General features: G+C 45.5%; 1 protein-coding gene across 32 annotated transcripts in view; it reads left to right on the forward strand.

The window, feature by feature from the left end:
• LOC109906508 (receptor-type tyrosine-protein phosphatase delta-like) overlaps positions 1–21551 on the forward strand; it is a 643472-nt gene that overhangs the window by 483696 nt on the left and 138225 nt on the right. For all 32 annotated transcript variants that reach the window (XM_020504229.2, XM_031792038.1, XM_031792037.1 and 29 more), the window contains one exon: positions 10254–10424. In XM_020504229.2, the coding sequence (XP_020359818.1) occupies positions 10337–10424 (88 nt within the window). In that variant the 5' untranslated portion in view covers positions 10254–10336. The remainder of the gene's footprint in view (positions 1–10253; positions 10425–21551) is intronic.

The following is a 21551-nucleotide window of genomic DNA, read 5'->3' on the forward strand; positions in this document are numbered from 1 at the left end:
GACTCACTAAAATACACATCAAAGGATATTTCTGAACAAATGAGTCCTGCAAAATCCACCACAGGTAAAATAGTATACATTCTCACGTACGTTTCAACGCCTCCTAGGATGTTCTTTGAAATGAGCAAAAGGAGCAACACGGTTGCCTATTCAACAAAGTCGCCTAAAATTTGCGGTAATATTTGATGCCCAGTCAACAGCCATCTTGGCAGCTCTCTCACATAACGCACTCTGATAAGCTTGTGTTTTGCTAATAGGTCTATTGTGTCAGTTACAGACTTCTGCTGTCTGTGTGTGTGTGTGTGTGTGTGTGTGTGTGTGTGTGTGTGTGTGTGTGTGTGTGTGTGTGTGTGTGTGTGTGTGTGTGTGTGTGTGTGTGTTTTTTTAATCAAATATGATTCATGACAAAACATTAGCAGTCATAATCCTCTTTATACTCATATCAAGCCAGACTGGGTAGCTATGTGGCATCCAACAGACCGATAACCGTGCGTCTCTAGTCTCTTGGGAGTTGGGCACAAAACAACGTGCATAAACGTGCAAAACACAAACCTTGAATCAAGTCCAGAGCTGCCGGTACAACGTGAAATGGGCTCGTGGGAGGTAGAAACATTAGCCATACCGCTAAAGGTATAATACGATATATATTTATGCTAAAGCTAATTGAGGGATACACCCTCCCTGCCATAGTTCAAAAGCTCCCATATAATGTACCGTTACATTTAACTCAGGGTATATCACGTAAATTAACGTTTAGAAAATGGGAGATACTTTAGCATTTTAATAAGGACATTGTCCTCGAGAGCAGCGTGTACACCTTAGGCTTTTCTTTACATGTGTATGTTTAACTAATGCTTTTTCTTATCTAAAGCAAGCCCCGGCTTTGGTACAAATGCGGCTAAAATGTCACTGTGGCAAAATACCTTGATATTCAAAGTGATGAACGGTGAACTGGTTGTATGTGAGAAAAGGAATGACTTGCTGTGTTCCTATGCAAACTGGGCCTGGTCTATGAAGTAGGAACTCATGCAATTGCAGTGGTTTTTCTGTTGATTTCTGCCACGCTAGTCACAGAGGAGGGCTGTTTTGTCTATTCAGAGGAACACTCCTACTCTCATGGTCTCTGTCTTTTCCATAAAACTGCATGAGAGCAGGGGCAGGGGGGTGGGAATGGTCTCTCTACCTCTCGCCCACCCCCCCCCCCCTCTCTCTTTGTGCTCTGTGTCTCTATCTCCATCCACCCTCCCTCTTTTTCTATCTCCATCTTTCTTTCTATCCTCTCTCTCTGTCTTCTCTCTCCCTCCTCATCCTTTTCTCTCTTACTTTTTCTGTCCCTCCCTCCCTCTCTCCTCTCTCGGAAGTGATATTATTCATCCTCCCACAGATCGTGGCTGGGTGGGGGGTAGATGTCAAGATGCCCGGAGCGTATGGTGCAGAGACTATGTGTGTGTGTGTGTGACACAGAGAGAGAGAACGAGAGATTGTATATACATGCATGTTGCAGGAAACAGGATCTTGAAGCCCATACACGTTCTCGTACTCCGACCATCGCAAATTTGTCCAACCCGTCATCACCCCCTTCGGAAAACGACACCTCCAGACTGCTCTAGTGTGCCTAGGACTCTCCACCCTCCGCTCTCTGTTGTCCTCCTCTCTCTCTGTCTCATTCCACCACTCTCCATCCTCCGCTCTCTGTTGTCCTCCTCTGTCTCATTCCACCACTCTCCATCCTCCGCTCTCTGTTGTCCTCCTCTCTCTCTGTCTCATTCCACCACTCTCCATCCTCCGGTCTCTGTTGTCCTCCTCTCCCTCTCAGTCTCATTTCACCACTCTCCATCCTCCGCTCTCTGTTGTCCTCCTCTCTCTGTCTCATTCCACCACTCTCCATCCTCCGCTCTCTGTTGTCCTCCTCTCTCTCTGTCTCATTCCACCACTCTCCATCCTCCACTCTCTGTTGTCCTCCTCTCTCTCTGTCTCATTCCACCACTCTCCATCCTCCGCTCTCTGTTGTCCTCCTCTCCCTCTGTCTTATTCCACCACTCTCCATCCTCCGCTCTCTGTTGTCCTCATCTCCCTCTGTCTTATTCCACCACTCTCCATCCTCCGCTCTCTGTTGTCCTCCTCTCCCTCTCAGTCTCATTCCACCACTCTCCATCCTCCGCTCTCGGTTGTCCTCCTCTCCCTCTCAGTCTCATTCCACCACTCTCCATCCTCCGTTCTCTGTTGTCCTCCTCTCTCTCTGTCTCATTCCACCACTCTCCATCCTCCGCTCTCTGTTGTCCTCCTCTCCCTCTCAGTCTTATTCCACCACTCTCCATCCTCCGCTCTCTGTTGTCCTCCTCTCCCTCTGTCTCATTCCACCACTCTCCATCCTCCGCTCTCTGTTGTCCTCCTCTCCCTCTCAGTCTCATTCCACCACTCTCCATCCTCCGCTCTCTGTTGTCCTCCTCTCTCTCCGTCTCATTCCACCACTCTCCACCCTCCGCTCTCTGTTGTCCTCCTCTCCCTCCGTCTTATTCCACCACTCTCCATCCTCCGCTCTCTGTTGTCCTCGTCTCTCTCTGTCTCATTCCACCACTCTCCACCCTCCGCTCTCTGTTGTCCTCCTCTCTCTCTGTCTCATTCCACCACTCTCCATCCTCCACTCTCTGTTGTCCTCCTCTCCCTCTCAGTCTCATTCCACCACTCTCTATCCTCCGCTCTCTGTTGTCCTCCTCTCTCTCTGTCTCATTCCACCACTCTCCATCCTCCGCTCTCTGTTGTCCTCCTCTCCCTCTGTCTCATTCCACCACTCTCCATCCTCCGCTCTCTGTTGTCCTCCTCTCCCTCTGTCTCATTCCACCACTCTCCATCCTCCGCTCTCTGTTGTCCTCCTCTCCCTCTGTCTTATTCCACCACTCTCCATCCTCCGCTCTCTGTTGTCCTCGTCTCTCTCTGTCTCATTCCACCACTCTCCACCCTCCGCTCTCTGTTGTCCTCCTCTCTCTCTGTCTCATTCCACCACTCTCCATCCTCCACTCTCTGTTGTCCTCCTCTCCCTCTCAGTCTTATTCCACCACTCTCCATCCTCCGCTCTCTGTTGTCCTCCTCTCCCTCTCAGTCTTATTCCACCACTCTCCATCCTCCGCTCTCTGTTGTCCTCCTCTCCCTCTGTCTCATTCCACCACTCCCCATCCTCCACTCTCTGTTGTCCTCCTCTCTCTGTCTCATTCCACCACTCTCCATCTTCCGCTTTCTGTTGTCCTCCTCTCTCTCTATTCCCACCTCACTCTCTCTGCCTGCTCCCTCCTTCTCAGCTCCCTCTCCCCTGTTTTCTTGTTCATAATATGTAACATGATTTGGCCCTCCCCTGTTCATGCGGCGTAAATTGAATCCCACTGTTTCCAGTTTGGCGGCTGCTGAGTCTACTGTTTTCTCCCTCTCATACAATGGGCACTTGAATGCATCACATTTACACGGTAATGAGTTCCTTTCTACGTGAAACACGGCACTCGTACAGAAGTGTCCTTCAGTGGACGGCGGCGACACGAGCACGACACACTATGCACTTCTAAATCGTCAGCATCGAGACAGCACACAAACTCGTGGCCCCTCAAGTGCATGGGGGAGCCCTCAGAGGCATTCAAGTTTTCTATATGATTGAATTAACCATGTGTTGGCCAATGTAATCAAGGCCAGCAGAAATACAAACAAGCAGTCACAGATGTAGAGTGTTGTTGTTGATGATGATATGGTGATGTTATTCCCCCCCTAGTGTCCCTGATGCTTACCCCTGAAGCCTAGGGGTGTGTGTGTGTGTGTGTGTGTGTGTGTGTGTGTGTGTGTGTGTGTGTGTGTGTGTGTGTGTGTGTGTGTGTGTGTGTGAGAGAGAGAGTGTCTGGGTGTGTGTGTGCATGGCCTTTGTGTGTGTTTTCTTGTGTGTGTGTGTTTGACTCTGTATGCCAGTGTGCAGGGGAGCAGCCCAACAGGGCACTGGGATAATCACTCACCAGTCTGGTGGTCAAGGTCGTGTACTGGGGGACCATCCATCTGAACCTAACAGCTGCTGTGAGACGGGATAACAGATTAGATGAGGGGCGGGGAGAGAGAGATGCAGGGAGAGAGAGATGCAGGGAGAGAGTAAGAGAGAGGGAAGCATTAAAAAAGAACAAGAGGTGTTTTACTGTGAAAAGTGAAAAAGACAAGGTAAGAGGCACAGGGAACATTTGCTAGATGAAGAAGAGGAGGGAGGGAGGGAGACAGTGCTAGATAGTCACATAGGATCATTATAGTAAACTGAGAATATACAGTATATATTGGCCTCTGTTCCATTGTTAGTTTTTCTTGCAGCTATATGGGCAAACACCAGCTTGTTAAAACTGTTGTATTTATCTAAACTCTGCAGGTTGACGTTTATTGACATGAATTTTACCCTGAAGGCGGAGCTAGATAGGCCAGCTGCAAAGTCAAAATGGGCTATATTGTAAAAATAGCTTTATGGTCTTAAGTTAAGGTCAGGGTTTGGCATTAGGGTTAGCAGTGTTTTTAAGGTTAGGTATAAAATCAGATTTCATGACATTGTGGCTGTGCCAGCTAGTGACCCCTCCGCAGAGCTGTCTCCAGGGTAAGTCATGACACAAATACCAACCTGCATAAATTCTCCCTACAGAGCTATAACCACAGATGGATACATTGCACAAGTTAAGCAACTCTTAGACATATCTATGGGTTTACTTTGTCAGTGACCTTTGGGGATTAGGTAAACAAACACAACTCCCTTCGGACAAACTTTATTTGGAGGCTTCTCAAAGTTCAAACTCCTGCTGCGAAGGTGAAATGGCTTTGGCATTTCCTGTACCTGCACCTGGGGACACGATGCAGCGACAAGATCACCATTGCTTCCTTCTTCCAGACACAGCAGGTGCTTTTAAACCCAATTACTGGCGCAGGAAATGTCACCCGAACCCAATAAGCTTATCTCAGTGTCTTGTGTTGGAAGGCGTCACTCATAACAACAAAGAGTGGGACGCTAGAGAGGATGCTAGCTTGTTGTTAGCCCTTTAGTGATTAGCCGCTAGCCACGGCATAAACAAACACCTCTGACGTTCGAATAAACATGGAGACAACAGAGTAACTCGGGTGGGACGAGCATCTCTGAAAACACAATTTATGAGCGTGGGAGGCTTGTTTGGCTGAGGTCGGAAGGAGGGGGGGGGGGGGGTAAATAAGTTTCTCTAAGCCGCGGTTTGTCAGAAGCTTTCATGTGGAGGCTGCACTTGAGGGCATAGCTTAGCTTAGCTTGAGGGATGTTATTACACATGCCCGCTGATCTGGGGCGATGCGTGAGAAACGTCCCAGACGCCAGTCCTAAATCAAAGTGAGAGAGAGAGATGGAGGGAGCGATGGAAAGAGAGGAAACAGAGTACAGCGGCAGGATTGAGACAGGAGGTATGAGCGAGTGAGAGAGAGAAAAGACACAGAGAAGGGCAGAGGAATGACAGTGAAAGACAGAGGGAGAGAAAGTAGAGTGAATCAGAGAGGCAGAGAACAGAAGAAGATTTTGTTGGAATGAGAGAGATGAATAGATGAGTGGAAGGAGGCAAGATAAAAGACTGCTGCATGTGTCATGCATAATAAGTGCAGTTAGCATCCCAAGCTCATGGCCTGCCACTCTGATTTAGCCCGCACCCTTTTTGACAGGTGGGCGGACGGTTGCTAGGGGAAGTTATGCCTTTGTCGAGTGTTCCAACGGGAGACATTTTAACTCCAATCATATGACACATAGCAATAACCCAGGGGGCACCTTATTATTATTATTATTGTTGAATTGGTGCGAATCATTTTTCATGTAGCCTTTTTCTCAACTCTATTGAAGTCATATTTCTGTTGAAATGGGTAGATGGGGAGGGTGAGGAATGGGTACACGATACCCTATGCCCTCTGTGGAGATGCCGTTTGACCTCTCGGTTGAAATAGGCGGGTGAGCGCTCGGCCATGGAACAGCGGTTTGGCCTTAATTATAGAGTCCTTGAGCGTTTGACTCTTACCTCTAGCGTGGCATCTGGATACAAGATACTGTATAAAACATCTAAAAACACAGCTTTACCTTGCTGGAGTTTTTTAAAAACTGTCATGTTTTACTTGTGGTTCTGGACTATGTAATGACTGCATTGTTTATGACAGGGCATTGAAAGGGAACATTTAATAAAAGACACAAATCTTATTTGTTTTGCTCTGTGAGGCACAATACTTGGGCAGTACAGTGTGAAGCTTTTGATTTAGCCCCAATATAGTGGCATTGCAAGAGTTCTGTCTTTGCGTGTGTACACACAATTAAGGAAGGGGTTGACTTAATAGTTGGGCTTGGTATTTTTGTGGCCGCTTTGTTTTTTGGGGGAAGAACAACAACTGTTTCCATGTAATCCATTTTATAAGATGGGAAAAGCATTGCATGCTATTCATGAACATAAAGAACCCCTTGAAACCCAATTGATGTGTTGAAGCAAAACTGAGGCAACATGCATGAAAGATGAGTCAAGGTTGGTTATGGGGTATTGTTTTTATCCCATGCCAATTTTTTATTTTCAACAGTTGCATTAATATAATGCTCATGCTAGGATTTGGTTCCCATTAGTTTGGGTCATATAGTGGATATACTAGCACGCTAAGTTAGCACGCTAACACAGAATGTGTCATTGTAGATGGAATTTGCTTCTATAACAGCATGCCTTCAGGGTCAAGACCACCGCAGCATGGCAGGGAAAGGGATCGAGGGAGAAGGATGCTGATGCTACAATAATGTGTTCACGTCTGTTGATCATCAAACAGTCATCTCAAGATGTTTTAACAAAATAATGAGCCCAAGTGCCTTTTATCAAACATTGTTTGACATTTCATACAGCAGGGTAAAAAAAGCTCTGAAATAAATCACTAGTCATTGTTTGAGACACGTAGCTCCCACATGCAGTAGAAGAAGACGCTAAACGGGTTGGTCATTCTACAGAGAATCCCTCTCTCCGTTGTTTTCCTCCCTCTATCAACCTTTTCAGGGAGTGATAAGAATCAGGGGAGAGAGAACGACAACTCATCAACCCTCCCTCTCTTTCTTTATTCCTCTCCTCCTCCACTGCCTGGCAATATCTCCCCATTTTCTAATTAACATTGTGCTTGTTGTCTGCCTTTTGTTTAATAATGCATGATCCTATCACAACCCGGCTCTTTGAATGGAACACTGCTGAATAGGTAACAATAATACCGCCGAGGGGCTCGGAAAGAAAGGACAAGATTTGTTCTTGTTTCTTTTCTTCTTTTTTTGGCAATAAATGTTCAATGGAAGCATCAACATCGCTGTATGTGTGAAATTTAACTGACACGTGAAACAGAGCGACCATGTTGCGGAACGAAAGCTTTGGTGACAATGGTCAGAGGTAATATTTGAGGTAACAATGTGCCTTGGGTAACACAGGGAATTCTGATGTACACTACTAGAAAAACGACATCCAAAAAGGTTATTCAGCTGTCCCCATAGGAGAACCCTTTTTGTTTGCAGGTAAAACTCTTTTGGGTTAAATACCTCTGTGCAAAGAGTTCTACCTGGAACTCAAAAGGGGTCTTCTACCTGGAACCAAAAAGGGTTCTTCAAAGGGTTCATCTAATGGGACAGTCGAAGAACCCTTTTAGGTTCTAGGTTCCAATTTCAGGATTGATTTGTCGGCTACTTTGTTCTCATTAGGGCTGCTTGTGTTGACATGGATAGCACAGCCTTCCTCTCCCCTGGTTGGTGCTTACGAAACATGCAGATGGCTTTGTTTGTCTGTATCAGCATGTGGAGGGAAGTGGAGGGAGGAAGTGAAAGGAAGGGAAGGCTGCTGAGTACTGTGTATAGTGAGGACTCCTAATGTCATGTCATTATGGAAATTCACACTACATTAATTAACTCAAAGGCTATCAACCCAGATTTCGCATGCAAAGCAAAAGTCAGGGAAGACGTGGGGCGGCAGGCTAGCCTAGTGGTTAGAGCGTTGGACTAGTAACCGGAAGGTTGCAAGTTCAAATCCCCGAGCTGACAAGGTAGTTAACCCACTGTTCCTAGGCCGTCATTGAAAATAAGAATTTGTTCTTAACTGACTTGCCTAGTTAAATAAAGGTAAAATAAATCAATAAAAAAGACGTCAGTGACCTTGATTAGAGGAGCTTTCTGTTTCTGTCGTTACTATGGATTGCATTTCAGTGATATCCCTATCCTTAAACAGTGTTATGGAATAGAATGCACTATAAATACTAGTCATGCAGGAAATATGTGTATGACAATGTATGTGAGCCATTGTGTGGGTGCGTACTGTAGGTTGAGATTGCTTCAAATTGATTCTGTTCGCCACACGCCTCACGGCCACCACAGGCCTCACGGCGCTCTGAGACAGGTAGTCACGTCTATCTCCCCACGACACAAATGGAGTGTGACAGGTGCACTATCTCCCTGTCTTTTCTGCCATTTACAGGCTACAGCTGAAGGAATAAAAGGGGGAGAAACAGGGAGAGAGAGGCGGGGAGATGGGTAGCAGGGAAATGAGGTACTTTGTCATCGTCTACCACACTGATTGCACTTTTGGTTTTCTGGATGTTTTATTTGTTTATAAATCATCAGATAAATAGCCGGACGAATGAGCCCCGTGTATAAAAGGATTATGCGATACCTCTAATGCGTTTGTGAGGGTAAACAGTGCTCTGTCTGCGCCTGTGGTGTGGCTAATGCGTTAATAGTCAATACTATCTGTTCGCTAGCATTCGGTGCTACTCTGCTAAATGTCAAGCTGTCTAAGAGGTCAGAGGTCAAATGATTTGTCCGTCTGAAGAAGCGTGAAGGCTCTCAGCGTCAGTGTACCTCAAGCAAGTTCAACCATTTTGTGTGTGTTCCATATACACATTTTAAGCACAGATCTACATACTGATTAGATATCTACAATGCCTGGAAAAGTGTTTTACATCTCAGGAACCAAGTCCACATTATATAATCTGTGCAGACCTGCTTGGAAAATGTGTATATTGGAATGCACCGTCTGTCTCAGATAATAGCCTCCTCCCATGCTAGGCTATCATGCTAACTGGTTAGCATGCTAATGCTAATACACTGTGTGTCACCAGAGCTCATGGAGCGGATTAGCTACCAAGAAGAGTCCAGAAATTCATGACCACCAAAACGTGTCAGTCACTATGGATTAAGCACGGGCTTTTGCAAATTCATGACGCGGAATCGAGTGGGCTACTTGCTAATGCTATCATGCTCTGTCAGATCAATTACCCCATCCACATAGCGGCTTTTGATAAAGGAAGGGGTGGCGAAACATGAGAGGGAACACAAACCTACTTGGTCATACAGATTTAATGTGTACTTCAAGCAGTGCTTGATAAAGGAGGTGTTGGTTGCATACAGTATACGTTTGGCTAACGCTAGCTTACTCCATCAAACTGTATAGATTTGTTGCGTTCTCTTTTGTCCTAATCCATTTGGAGACACTTAAAGCTATTAAAGCTTCAGCTACTGGTGTAAGACGGGCATAAATATGAGGTGGAGCTGAGTGGTTTTAAGGGTACTAAGAACAATGGTGGCATTTTGTCACTACATAGTTTATGGATAGCACTGGTCTCTGGAGAGAAATCCACCAATATGTTACTGTCTCACCATACGCTCAAAAAAGAACGAAAGGAGACATTAGGTGCTGTGAATTGAAGGGCCAGCTATGTGGTTCTCCAGGGACGGTTTGGGTTAGTTGCCCATTAGTGTTAATATAGTGGGCTAAACAGGTTAGGATTCCCCTGCTAGCATGTTGAATGTGTGAGTTTTCTGTATGTACATCTCAGAACCTATTTTTTTTACATTCTACATAGCACATGGTATCAGTAAATGATTTAGCAAATTATGTAAAAGTCTGACATGTAACAGTGATGATCACAAACAAATAGTTAATTTGATTAGAGCTTGTGTAAAAATCCTTGCTGCGAGTGTGTTAGTGAGCCCTTTCATCTGTGTACGTGCGTGTGGACGTGCGCACACTAACATGCGTTCCGAAGTGTCCGAATATAGCCTGCGAGCACATCACCCTCTCTCCTCTTTAGCTGTCAGAACCTACTGAGTCTGTGTGGGTATGTCAGAAATGTGCACTAGATAGATAAAGTACGAGAAGCCAAACCACTTTGTTTCATTCATGCCCTCACTCTCTTTCCCTCCCCTCTCTCCTTTCCTCCCTCTCTCCCCCACTCCCTCTCTCCCCCCGCAGGCTGTGAATATCCTGCATCTGAGAAGTCAGACCAGACTGACTCACAGAGCTCTGTGAGCCAGCACCACTGAGGCTGCCAAAGCATGCTGGTGCCAAGCTGTCCCATGATGCACATAGCTAGACCCGCACTGCTCGTCCTGGGTCTGCTCCTCCTTCTCGCCGACGCCGAAAGTAAGTGTCACTTTTCGTCACTTTTTCTCGTTCTCTCTCTCTCTCTCTCGCTCTCTCTCTCTCTCTCGCTCTCTCTCTCTCTCTCGCTCTCTCTCTCTCTCTCGCTCTCTCTCTCTCTCTCTCTACCCAACACCCTGATGAGTACATGGCCATAAGTCCATTCCTCTACATTCTTATCCTATATGGAGATAACCATATATATCAGCACAAAAAGACATTGAATTGGAGTTACAGGATGTTTGGAGTTGAAATCTGAGCACTGAGGTGTCACAACAGGTTTCAGACTCCAGTGAGTTTATCCTACTCCGTTTTCCCTGCTTAACACCGCTTCCCATTAATCACTACGTTCCAGGAAGCAGGTGCAGGTGAATAAAAGTTTTATTACACCCTTCACACCGCAGGAATCTCCCTCTTCAGCTTGAATGTGTTTGAATAGCGGAGCGTCCTCCCAAGGTCACAGACGAGGGAGCAGCAAAAGAGAAATTGATGGGCGAGACTCGAAACTTTTGGTTGAGAAATGTTCGCTGCAATCTGTTTCATTTTCTCCCATCTCAATTTTCCCCTCCCACTGCATATATTTCACAGTGAGAGAGATGAATGGAAAAGTAAATTGTCACTTCAGGTGTGTCTAGGTTTTTATTGACTTGGCCATTTTAATCATAGCAGCAGCTTATGTGCTTTCTATTGAGCACAACTAGCAATCATTTAGAATAGAATAGACCATGAACATGGACTATGTCACCATGCACTTGTAGTTTAGGTGCTATGACTAATGTGTCATGCAAAAGAAAATAAAGGAAAGCCAACTACAAGACATCCAAACTCGAGTCGCCAGTGGGCATTCCACGGGGGAATTTGAGCACAGATGTAACCCATGAGACAACCACAAATGCACTTGGCCATCCTAACCCCTAAATCCCCACCTTCCCTTCTCTCCCTGTTGCTGTCTGCGTGCTAACAGCTGTTCTGATAGCCCTTTGGACAGCTGTGCTGGTTTATCATTTCCAAGCCAAAACAAACTGACCGTGAGAGAAGGTGACGGCAGTCCAGCAATGACTGAGTAATGGAGGAGAGAGGGGGTTGGGGATAGGGGGTTGGATGACAGGCCAGTGTCCATAGCTGAGGTGTAAGAGAACGGAGATCCAGACCAATTTGAAGTAGTACATATTTTCTCTGGGATTATGTCTTCTCTCAGCTATATCCAAATACATCCTGCTCAATCCAGCTTCATCCTGCTATAGCCAGCTATATCCTGCTATATCCTGCTATATCCAGCTATATTTAGCTATATCCAGCTATATCCAGCTATATTTAGCTATATCCAGCTATATCCAGCTATATTTAGCTATATTCAGCTATGTTTAGCTATATCCAGCTATATTTAGCTATATCCAGCTATATTTAGCTATATCCAGCTATATTTAGCTATATTCAGCTATGTTTAGCTATATCCAGTTATATGTAGCTATATCAAGCTATATCCTGCTATATTCAGCTATATCCAGCTATATTCAACTATATCCAGCTATATTTAGCAATATCCAGCTATTTTCAGCTATATCCAGTTATATTTAGCTATATCAAGCTATATCCTGCTATATGCAGCTATATCCAGCTATATTTAGCTATATCCAGCTATATTCAGCTGTATCCTGCTATATTTAAGCAATAAGGCCAGAGGGGGTGTGGTATATGGCCAATATACCATGACTACGGGCTGGTCATATGCATGACGCAACGCAGAGTGCCTTGATACAGCCCTTAGTCATGGTATTTTGCCAATATACCACAAACATTGCTATTATAAACTGGTTACCAATGTAAATAGAGCAGGAAAATAAAGGTTTTGTCATACCCATAGAATAAGGTCTGATATACCATGGCTTTCAGCCAATCAGCATTCAGGGCTCGAACCATCCAGTTTATAATCAGATATAAACAGCTATATTCAGCTCTCTCTTCTCTCCACCTTTATTCTTTGTTGCTATAGACCCTTTATTGCGGATATTCCTTCTCTCTCTCTCTCTCTCTCTCTCCATTGCTTTTGAGCCTCTGTGTTAGCTCCATGCCAGTGACTGCATCCATTTTCTCTCTAGTGTGCCACTGCATCTGCATAAACACTTCAGCTGCTCAGCTCAGCCTTAGGACTCTCCCCAATACTGCACTAGCCGTGAGAGGAAAGACCAAAATACCAACCGAATAACCCCCTCCCACCACCCACCTCCTCATTTTAACACTCTAAAACCCCATAGAGGAAGAAGGGAAGCTGAATGCCTCCGTCAGTGCAGTGTGTTAGCCCAACTGGGGTGTGATAGCCCCGCAGGCGAGGAGATATGGTGGAGGATATGAGACACGTGAGAGGGCGAAAATGGCTGACTCGGCCTGCTCAACAGATGGCACCATCCTCGAAGCCAGTCCTGTGTGCCCATGTCCGGCTGGCTGCCCTAACCTCTCCCGCAAAGGCGGGAAAAAAATGTCCCCGGACAGGACAGCACACACGTAGGGAGAGTTTGGGGTTTTGGCGCTAACGATGCTAACACGGACAGATGCTATATGGCAATGCTTTGTTTGGTTAACATGTGGATAGGCATGGATAGAAAGGGCCTTTTGTTGGCATAGGACTGTGCCTATGTGGATTTGAGGCTATTACTTTAGTTGATGTGGCAAATAGGGCTCGGGACTATTGAAAGAGGGCATTATTTTCCCTGATGAGCCCCGGGGTGAGATGGGGGGACGCCGGTGGTGGAGCCAAACAACCGTGCTGTTTCTCTGGTTGAACAATGGCATAATAGACAAACAGAGAAACCCATTCCTACTCTGAAGGAGGGATCTTCGGGAGTGTTTCAATGATCAATAATGATCAATGGATCGTCAATATGTGTCTAGCTGCAGTAAGGAAGGGTCCAGAGAGGACAAACAAACAAGCACAAAGGCAAAACCATTAGACTTCTAACAACCTCCAGGGCTTGTTGTGTTTTGTTTGGTGCTGTTTGTTTGCTAGGAATGCTGGGGAGGCAAACAAATCAAATCAAATCAAATTTATTTATATGGCCCTTCTTACATCAGCTGATATCTCAAAGTGCTGTACAGAAACCCAGCCTAAAACCCCAAACAGCAAGCAATGCAGGTGTAAAAGCACGGTGGCTAGGAAAAACTCCCTAGAAAGGCCAAAACCTAGGAAGAAATCAGGCTATGTGGGGTGGCCAGTCCTCTTCTGGCTGTGCCGGGTGGAGATTGTAACAGAACATGGCCAAGATGTTCAAATGTTCATAAATTACCAGCATGGTCATATATATGTTTTTTTGATATGTTCTTCAAAAGAGAGATCAGGGTCCAGAGTAACGCCGAGGTCCTTCACAGTTTTATTTGAGACGACTGTACAACCATTAAGATTAATTGTCCGATTCAACAGAAGATCTCTTTGTTTCTTGGGACCTAGAACAAGCATCTCTGTTTTGTCCAAGTTTAAAAGTAGAAAGTTTGCAGCCATCCACTTCCTTATGTCTGAAACACATAAGTCATGGCATTAAATGTCGCTAGTGAATCACTGAGCTGTTCAGTTCCCTCAAACCCATGTCTACGTCACAAATAGCATCCTATTCCCTACACTACTTTTGATCAAAGCCTCTATGGGCCCTGGTCAAAATTGCACTATATAGGGAAGAGGATGGCATTTCGGACAAACCATTTCTAATCCAGCCCTAGGTACCTCTATATTATATATCCTTTCAATTTTGACCAGGGCCCGGAACTGAACAGCTCAGTGATTCACTAGCGACATTTAATGCAACGACTGTTTGCCTCCCCAGCATTCCTAGCAAACAAACAGCACCAAACAAAACACAACAAGCCCTGGAGGTTGTTAGAGGTCTAATGGTTTTGCCTTTGTGCTTGTTTGTTTGTCCTCTCTGGACCCTTCCTCACTGCAGCTAGACACATATTGACGATCCATTGATCATTATTGATCATTGATACACTCCCGAAGATCACTCCTTCAGAGTAGGAATGGGTTTTCCTGTTCGTTTATTGAGCAACTACTTAGGTCATATGTGACTTGTTGCTTTCAATCCCTCCTAAATCAATCGCTCTATGGACCCTAGTCAAAAGTAGTGCACTATATAGGGAATAGGGTGCCATTTGGAATACAAACTAAGTCACCCTGGGGCCTAATGCTGGTTTAATTGATTCTCTCCACTAATGACGGATGGCGTGTTGTATCCCAGTGGAGTGAACGCTCCTCTTCTAATGCGTTGAATAAGTATCGACGGGCTCCCCCGGACATCTGTAAACACTCGAACCGCTCTCGTCCCCAAAACTCTATCTGGCTGTCCTTCACACACGCGTTCACTCACAGGATGCATCCCAAATGGCACCTATGGGCCCTGGTCAAAGGAAGGGAATATGGTGCCATTCGGGATGCAGAACACTCTATCTTTCCCTCTGGCGTAGCCCTTGATTAACTACATGGAAAGTGGAAAAGCAAATACTCTCCATCTATTTATTCATCCGTCCATCTCTCCCTCTCTCTTTCTTTTACTCTCTTCGCTCAAGCCGTTGCGTGTGGATTGAGAATAAAAGGGAGATGGAGAGAAAGGGAGAACAATAACGTGGGGAATTACATACATTTGTTACGCTGGCTGCGTCCTACACCAACAAATGAAAGTGCTCTTGCCAGGTTCTGATGGCTCAAGTAGAATCAGGAGACAGACTAGTGCGTTTCCATGCAGAGGTCAAATTGTGCGCGGCTCTGCGGCGAACATAATGTGAAATATAATTCCTCAGTGGACTGTGAGGAACAGACGTTCCCATCTTGTTGTTATTCACGGGCATTATCATAGGGCTCAAGCCCGACCACGTCACTGTGTCACTCGGATGGCTGTCAGGGTCAGGGTCAGTATATGAATAGATTATGGAATAATATGGTGTTTTTCTCCAAAATTATACATCTTTTTATGGAGTGTATATGTCAATGGTCATTAACTCGAAGCTTTTAACTCCATTTATATTCATCCATAGAGCCACACATTCATAGACCTTCTGTCAGGCATGTACACACATGCATGCACGCGCGCGCACACACACACACACACACACACACACACACACACACACACACACACACACACACACACAGGCTCATGTGAGCACACTGAGCCGCACCTCCTAGCTAGACTTAGGGCTAATGATACTGTATTCCCAGATGTCAGGGGGTTGTAAATTGTGTTTTATGCTTGCCTCCCCTAATATGAATTATTGTAAAATAGTGTCGTATTTGCATATGGGCTTCCAGGCTGTTCTGAAATTAGCATTTTTACAACAGTTCAAATTAAATTCCACAGCTTAATTTGCCTGCATGGTAATTCGATTTAAATTGAGTCCATTCCACTCTGACCATGTGACCATGTTCACAGCACAAATATGGGTTAGAAAACACCAAAGGCTCCAGAACCCTCCTCAACAACTGTGTTAAATTACAAACCTGTGGTTCAGTCGCACGCAATCAGATCACAAGACAATGGAAACGTAATTAAGCACAATGTTATCGTGGCCTTCGGAGTAGCTATCCGCTACCAGGGCTTCACTATCATAAAGGAATAAGCAGTAATCATAGTTTTCTCCAGTAGAAGTGCTGTACTCTACAAACGCTGTGCTTCACAATCATGTCGTTACTTTATAATGTAATTACTCCATAGGACACTGTGCATTGACCATTTACGCTAGGAATTCTGCTTAGTCTTGTAGAAACCCCCTGGCAGTCCGTTACATGATGCTCTTAGCCTTGCTATGGAGTACCATACAAAGGCCGATCCCCAAAGCTCCTTGACCCTCACATACACATAGACATTTTAGAACTTTTTCTTACAATACAGAGGCATTGTGCATGCTCAGATGCACATACCGTAATTAAGGGCTAGCCTCGGGCGCTAATGCTATTTTTAAGTGCACTTACGTCTCCAAGAGACATTGACTTGATAATGGAGGGGCAATTTAGCCACTCTGAGGCATTCGAATCCAAGAGAAAAGGTATTGACAGAACAAAACCTCCTGAACACAAAACCAAAAAGCCAAATGGTTATGGTGCGCCCTCTTGACTGACAACTGACCAAGTCTCTTCCCATTCACAATACACACCCAATTCAAACCTAAATTGAAATGAATTTGGACAGATTTTACCTCAGGTTTTGGCATGTTTGTCTGTCAAAGATGGAATATAAAGCCTGATTTGAACTGGATGCTCCCAGTAAGAGAGCACAAATGGCCAGGTTTCACACAGAACCCTCTAGTATGCCTTTGATGCCGTGATCAGCCGGTGAGCCGAACACAATGCCAGCTGTTCTGCGTATGCCTGGGTTACGCTTGGCACAGCGTTTAGCATGCTGGCATATGCTAAAGTGGATAACCCCTCCGTATGCCAGAGCACCCTGTAACAATGCAGATGTTGCGCAACGTCATTAGAGCGACTGTGCAATTAATAGATAGAGCCTTTGGGATTATTGGATTTGGTCACTAGCTTGAATGGATGTGCTTTTCCGTTAAATAAGTATTCCTGTTTCAGAGTAAAGGATACTGTTTTGTGGTTTTCAAATAGTGGGTACATCAATGTGGATGATCAATTGTTCGTACATTACGGTGGCGAATCGTGGCTATTGGACCTTCAGTGGAGGAAAACCTTATTTTAACATGTTTCTTCCAAACTCAAAAATCAAGAGAAATAACAGAAACATAGCATCACTTAGGCCTAATGCGCCCAACTAAATGAAACAGGCCTGAGGTTGAGCCATGCTTCGGCCTGCCACTCACACAGAGACGGCACCCGCACTACCAACAGCAACAAGCCACACTGCTTTCACAACCCATGGTAGCCTAACGCCGTCACCATCCCACTATCACCAAAAGTGACTACAGTGTCACAGAGTGTGACAGGCCCGTGATGCTGAAAGGACAGCGACCGTAATACGCGGTACACTCCATGTTGGAGAGTGCACTTTCTGTAAAACACATAGACTGATAGAAAGACAGCAGTCACACACAGCATGATGTTAAAGAATAAGCAGTCCATTCATTAGGACATAATAAGCCAGTAGGTCTCAATCATAAGAACACAAAAACACAACCATTAGGCTAAACATTTACCAATCGAAATGTACAACTATTACTTCCCATTCCAAAAATATGTTCACGTTCAGCACACAAAGTAACGGGTGATCTAAAGTTTAACTGCAAAAATATTTCACAAACATAAGCTATTTTGAAAGAGATGGCTAACAACAGCAACCGCACTGCAATAACAAAACACAGTTCCACTCACCAGATTAGGATCATTTGAAAACTTAACTTTGTGTTGAAATTGAATCCTTGATCTGAAGAAATGATCAAGAACTTGATTAGCGCTACAGCAGAAACTCTTAGCCTAGCTTATACCAGAAGGATAGGTGCAACCGTGAATCACCCAGAAGAAAGACTATGTTTCAATATGGAAGGCACACGGTATTTATGGCACACATCATGCAGGTGACATTTCTTTTCCCTCCAGGTCAGTGTCAGTTATGTTGTGAGGTTCACTGACGCCAGCCCCCTGAGGTACAGTAGTTGTCCAGTGGTAGCAAACTCCCAAGGTGGTCATTTGAACTGCTTTAGAACACAGATGGCCAGTTAGGAATTGGAGGGAAGAAGGATTCTGTTTTTAGTAGACCTTTCTCTTTTCGTATAAGAAGTCTTAACACTTATTGTTTTATGTGGTGGTTCATACTGTTCTGTATTCCCTACCTACTTGTATGGTACATTCAAGACATGATGGCGTTGGAATGTCAGTTGAGATAATAGGAATCCCAACCCTTCACTTGGAGCTGCAGGAGTGGGGGAGTGGAGGAGCTGCAGGAGTGGAGGAGCTGCAGGAGTGGGGGAGTGGAGGAGCTGCAGGAGTGGGGGAGTGGAGGAGCTGCAGGAGTGGAGGAGCTGCAGGAGTGGGCGAGTGGAGGAGCTGCAGGAGTGGGGGAGTGGAGGAGCTGCAGGAGTGGAGGAGCTGCAGGAGTGGGGGAGTGGAGGAGCTGCAGGAGTGGAGAGGCTGCAAAAATTGTTTTTCCCCCTTGCCAGTTTGGTTGAAGAGGCATCACATCCAATCAATTAGCGGCTTAATAACCTACGCTGGGCTAATTAGTCAGATGCATGACGACAACCTCACCTCCTATTAAGAGGCCCTGGATCAGAATGGTTTAGCGGATATCCTCCCGAGCCGAACGTGTCTCATTTTAGCAACCTTATTAACAATATTTAATAATAAATGTATCATCCAAGGTATGCATATAAGATGCAGGCACATAGACAGTTATGGGTGCTACACTTTGATATATTTGTGAAGAAAACATAGCAAAAATAAAAAGACATTTGGGAGAGCAAGACGTCACCAGATTGTATCAGGGCCCGATGCCTCCCCTTGAAATGCCAAAGGCTCCTCTGCCTATGACTGGATACATTGCTGTGTCTGAGTAGGTCCTTACAGTGTCTGCAACTCATAAAAGCCCTTATATTCTTGAAGCTGTGTGTGGGAGGGAAGTGTGTGTGTGTGTGTGTGTGTGTGTGTGTGTGTGTGTGTGTGTGTGTGTGTGTGTGTGTGTGTGTGTGTGTGTGTGTGTGTGTGTGTGTGTGTGTGTGTGTGTGTGTGTGTGTGTGCGTGTTCACATGAGTATACAGTTTGTATGTACTATAGTGTGTCCGTGTCCATATCTGATAGATAGTAAGTTCACACGTGCCATTCTCTCTCCATATCACTGTGTTAGGACACCTGGCCTGGAGCCTGTTCTTTGGTCTCACTCTGGGGGAGGAACATTTCACTGATCCCAGTACAGCACATTTACGTGTTGGGAAGGGAGTACCTTGGGGCTGCAGAGTGGTTAATGGTGTAAAGCCTTCGTCTCAGTGAAGTGCACCGGGGCTATCTGTGTTCCCAGGCCAAAACGCCTGTACCTTTTTCACATGTTTCACTCCAATCCTCCCAACGTTGATTGGAAATCTATAGGGCTAACATCCCCGCCGGCCTATCGTTGTCCGAATAGGTTAGCATACGTGATAGTGAGTGCTCTATTTCATACATTTTCTCTCTTTCCATGTCGTCTCTTTTACCACCTTTCTTTCACTCTCTCCCATTCTCTTTATCTCTCTCTCTAACTTTCTTTCTCTCCCGTTACCTCACTCACTCACTCACTCACTCTGCCTCAAAAACAGCATAGTTCAAACCCTTTTTGCAACTTTGACGTATAAGTAATTTGCTTTTTGTCGGACTTCTGACACAAGGCTTTAATGTAGTTTATGTTACAGTTAATGAGAGGGAAAGATTCCAATGAGAGGTGAAAATAAACTCACACTATGGTCCGATGTAAAGGCTTTTCCACTTGAAACTGAGCCAAGGCCTTGATTCAAATGGTGCAGTGCACTAAGTACCCATCCGACCGCCACTGCAGAATATCGACATGTCGACACAAACCCAGACACACACACACACACACACAACAACCCTTTCCATTTGTGGGGGAGCTGCCCAGTTTCAACTGCTCCCCCTAAACACATGCACACAGTTTCTCTCGCACACATACAGAGAGGGACCACTCTTACTCACACACATGCCCATTCTCTCACAGAAACACCCACAGAACACACACACACACACACACCACTGATGAGATATTTATATGGCATCCATCAAAGCCTCACCAGGACCGCCCCATCCCCTGAACGTTCGAGGCCCATCCTCTTGGAGGTGACATCTGTTTCATTCATCATCCTCTCTCCAGCAAATTAATTGTCCACTCCTCACCATCACTCATTTTCAATATGAATATTGAATATTAAGTGTAGCTAATTAGTGTAGGACAGGGGTTGGGTAACTACAATGCAGGAGAGTTAATATCTCTCTCTCTCTCTCTCTCTCTCTCTCTCTCTCTCTCTCTCGATGGGATGGGATGCTACTCCATACATATGGGAGGGCAGCTGTCAAACAGAGCACATAATGTCAGGATTTGTGTCTACACAGATTTCTTTAAGTACACATTTCAAATAAGATTTTTCCAGTCTCTCTTTCCGTCCCCTTGGAGAGCGGGAGGGAGGAAAAAACATAATCAGAGCTCTCTGCGATCCTCTCTCTCTCTTTTTTCCCCTCTCTCTCTGCCCGCGCGAGAGAAGACAGTAATTTCACACCACATGATCTGGTGCGTCTCATTATGACAGAGCCCTTTAATTGGCTTGCTTGCAGTTTATTCCCCGATTTTTCAGACGGAGGCGTCCGGGGAAGGGTAGGCTGCATTTTTGCCATTAAAACCACGTGGCGATGCTACGTTGGTGTTCGCATGTGGAAATTACGACGGTTTGCCAGCGGGAGTGGAGTGGGGATCGGCAACGCTTTTAGCGGTTAGCTCTTAGCAGGAGAACAAGGAGACACCGGAGAGCCCGGTTAAACAGGGCCACAGTGTGAGTGTGGTGATTTCCCCTATAAGCCATTGAGAGAGCTGTGGTTCGGTGGTTATAGATAGCTGGTTGGAGAGATGCCGTGGACATTTGATTGATGGGCTGAACTGCGGATTGTAGAAGACGGGCATGGGAGACCTCGAATACCGCAAAGCACCTTCACCCCTACACTGAGATACAGGGTACTCTGAGAGCCCGATCTGGCCCGATCCACTACGCCCAACATGCACACCTACATAGTAATCATGCACATGCAGCTGTGCACACACCCACACATAATGCACAAATACTGTCACAGACATATACACAGGCACATGCACACATTCATTCCCATACACATGACATATACAGATCACAGGCGCACACACACAAACATACAGATGTCAGTTAAGGCAGCACTACTACATCCCCTCTACTGCAACCAAAGGACATACTGATTTCCTACATAAACATGTCAAAACAAGAGCCTATCCAACCCGAGGTCAATTCTTCCTCCACCATGTGGCCTGTCGCACGTAGAGTGACGCTCAACAGGCTACAACGGGGTCATACCACCCATGTGTCCAGGGGCTCTTTCACCAGATTAAATACTGTAAAACGACTCACAAGGGCCACAGGTACAGGCCTGCATGGCCCTGTGTGATCTAGCCGTCTATGTAATGTATGTTA

The sequence above is a fragment of the Oncorhynchus kisutch genome, linkage group LG16 (assembly GCF_002021735.2).
Source record: "Oncorhynchus kisutch isolate 150728-3 linkage group LG16, Okis_V2, whole genome shotgun sequence".
In the NCBI taxonomy this organism is placed as follows: Eukaryota; Metazoa; Chordata; class Actinopteri; order Salmoniformes; family Salmonidae; genus Oncorhynchus; species Oncorhynchus kisutch.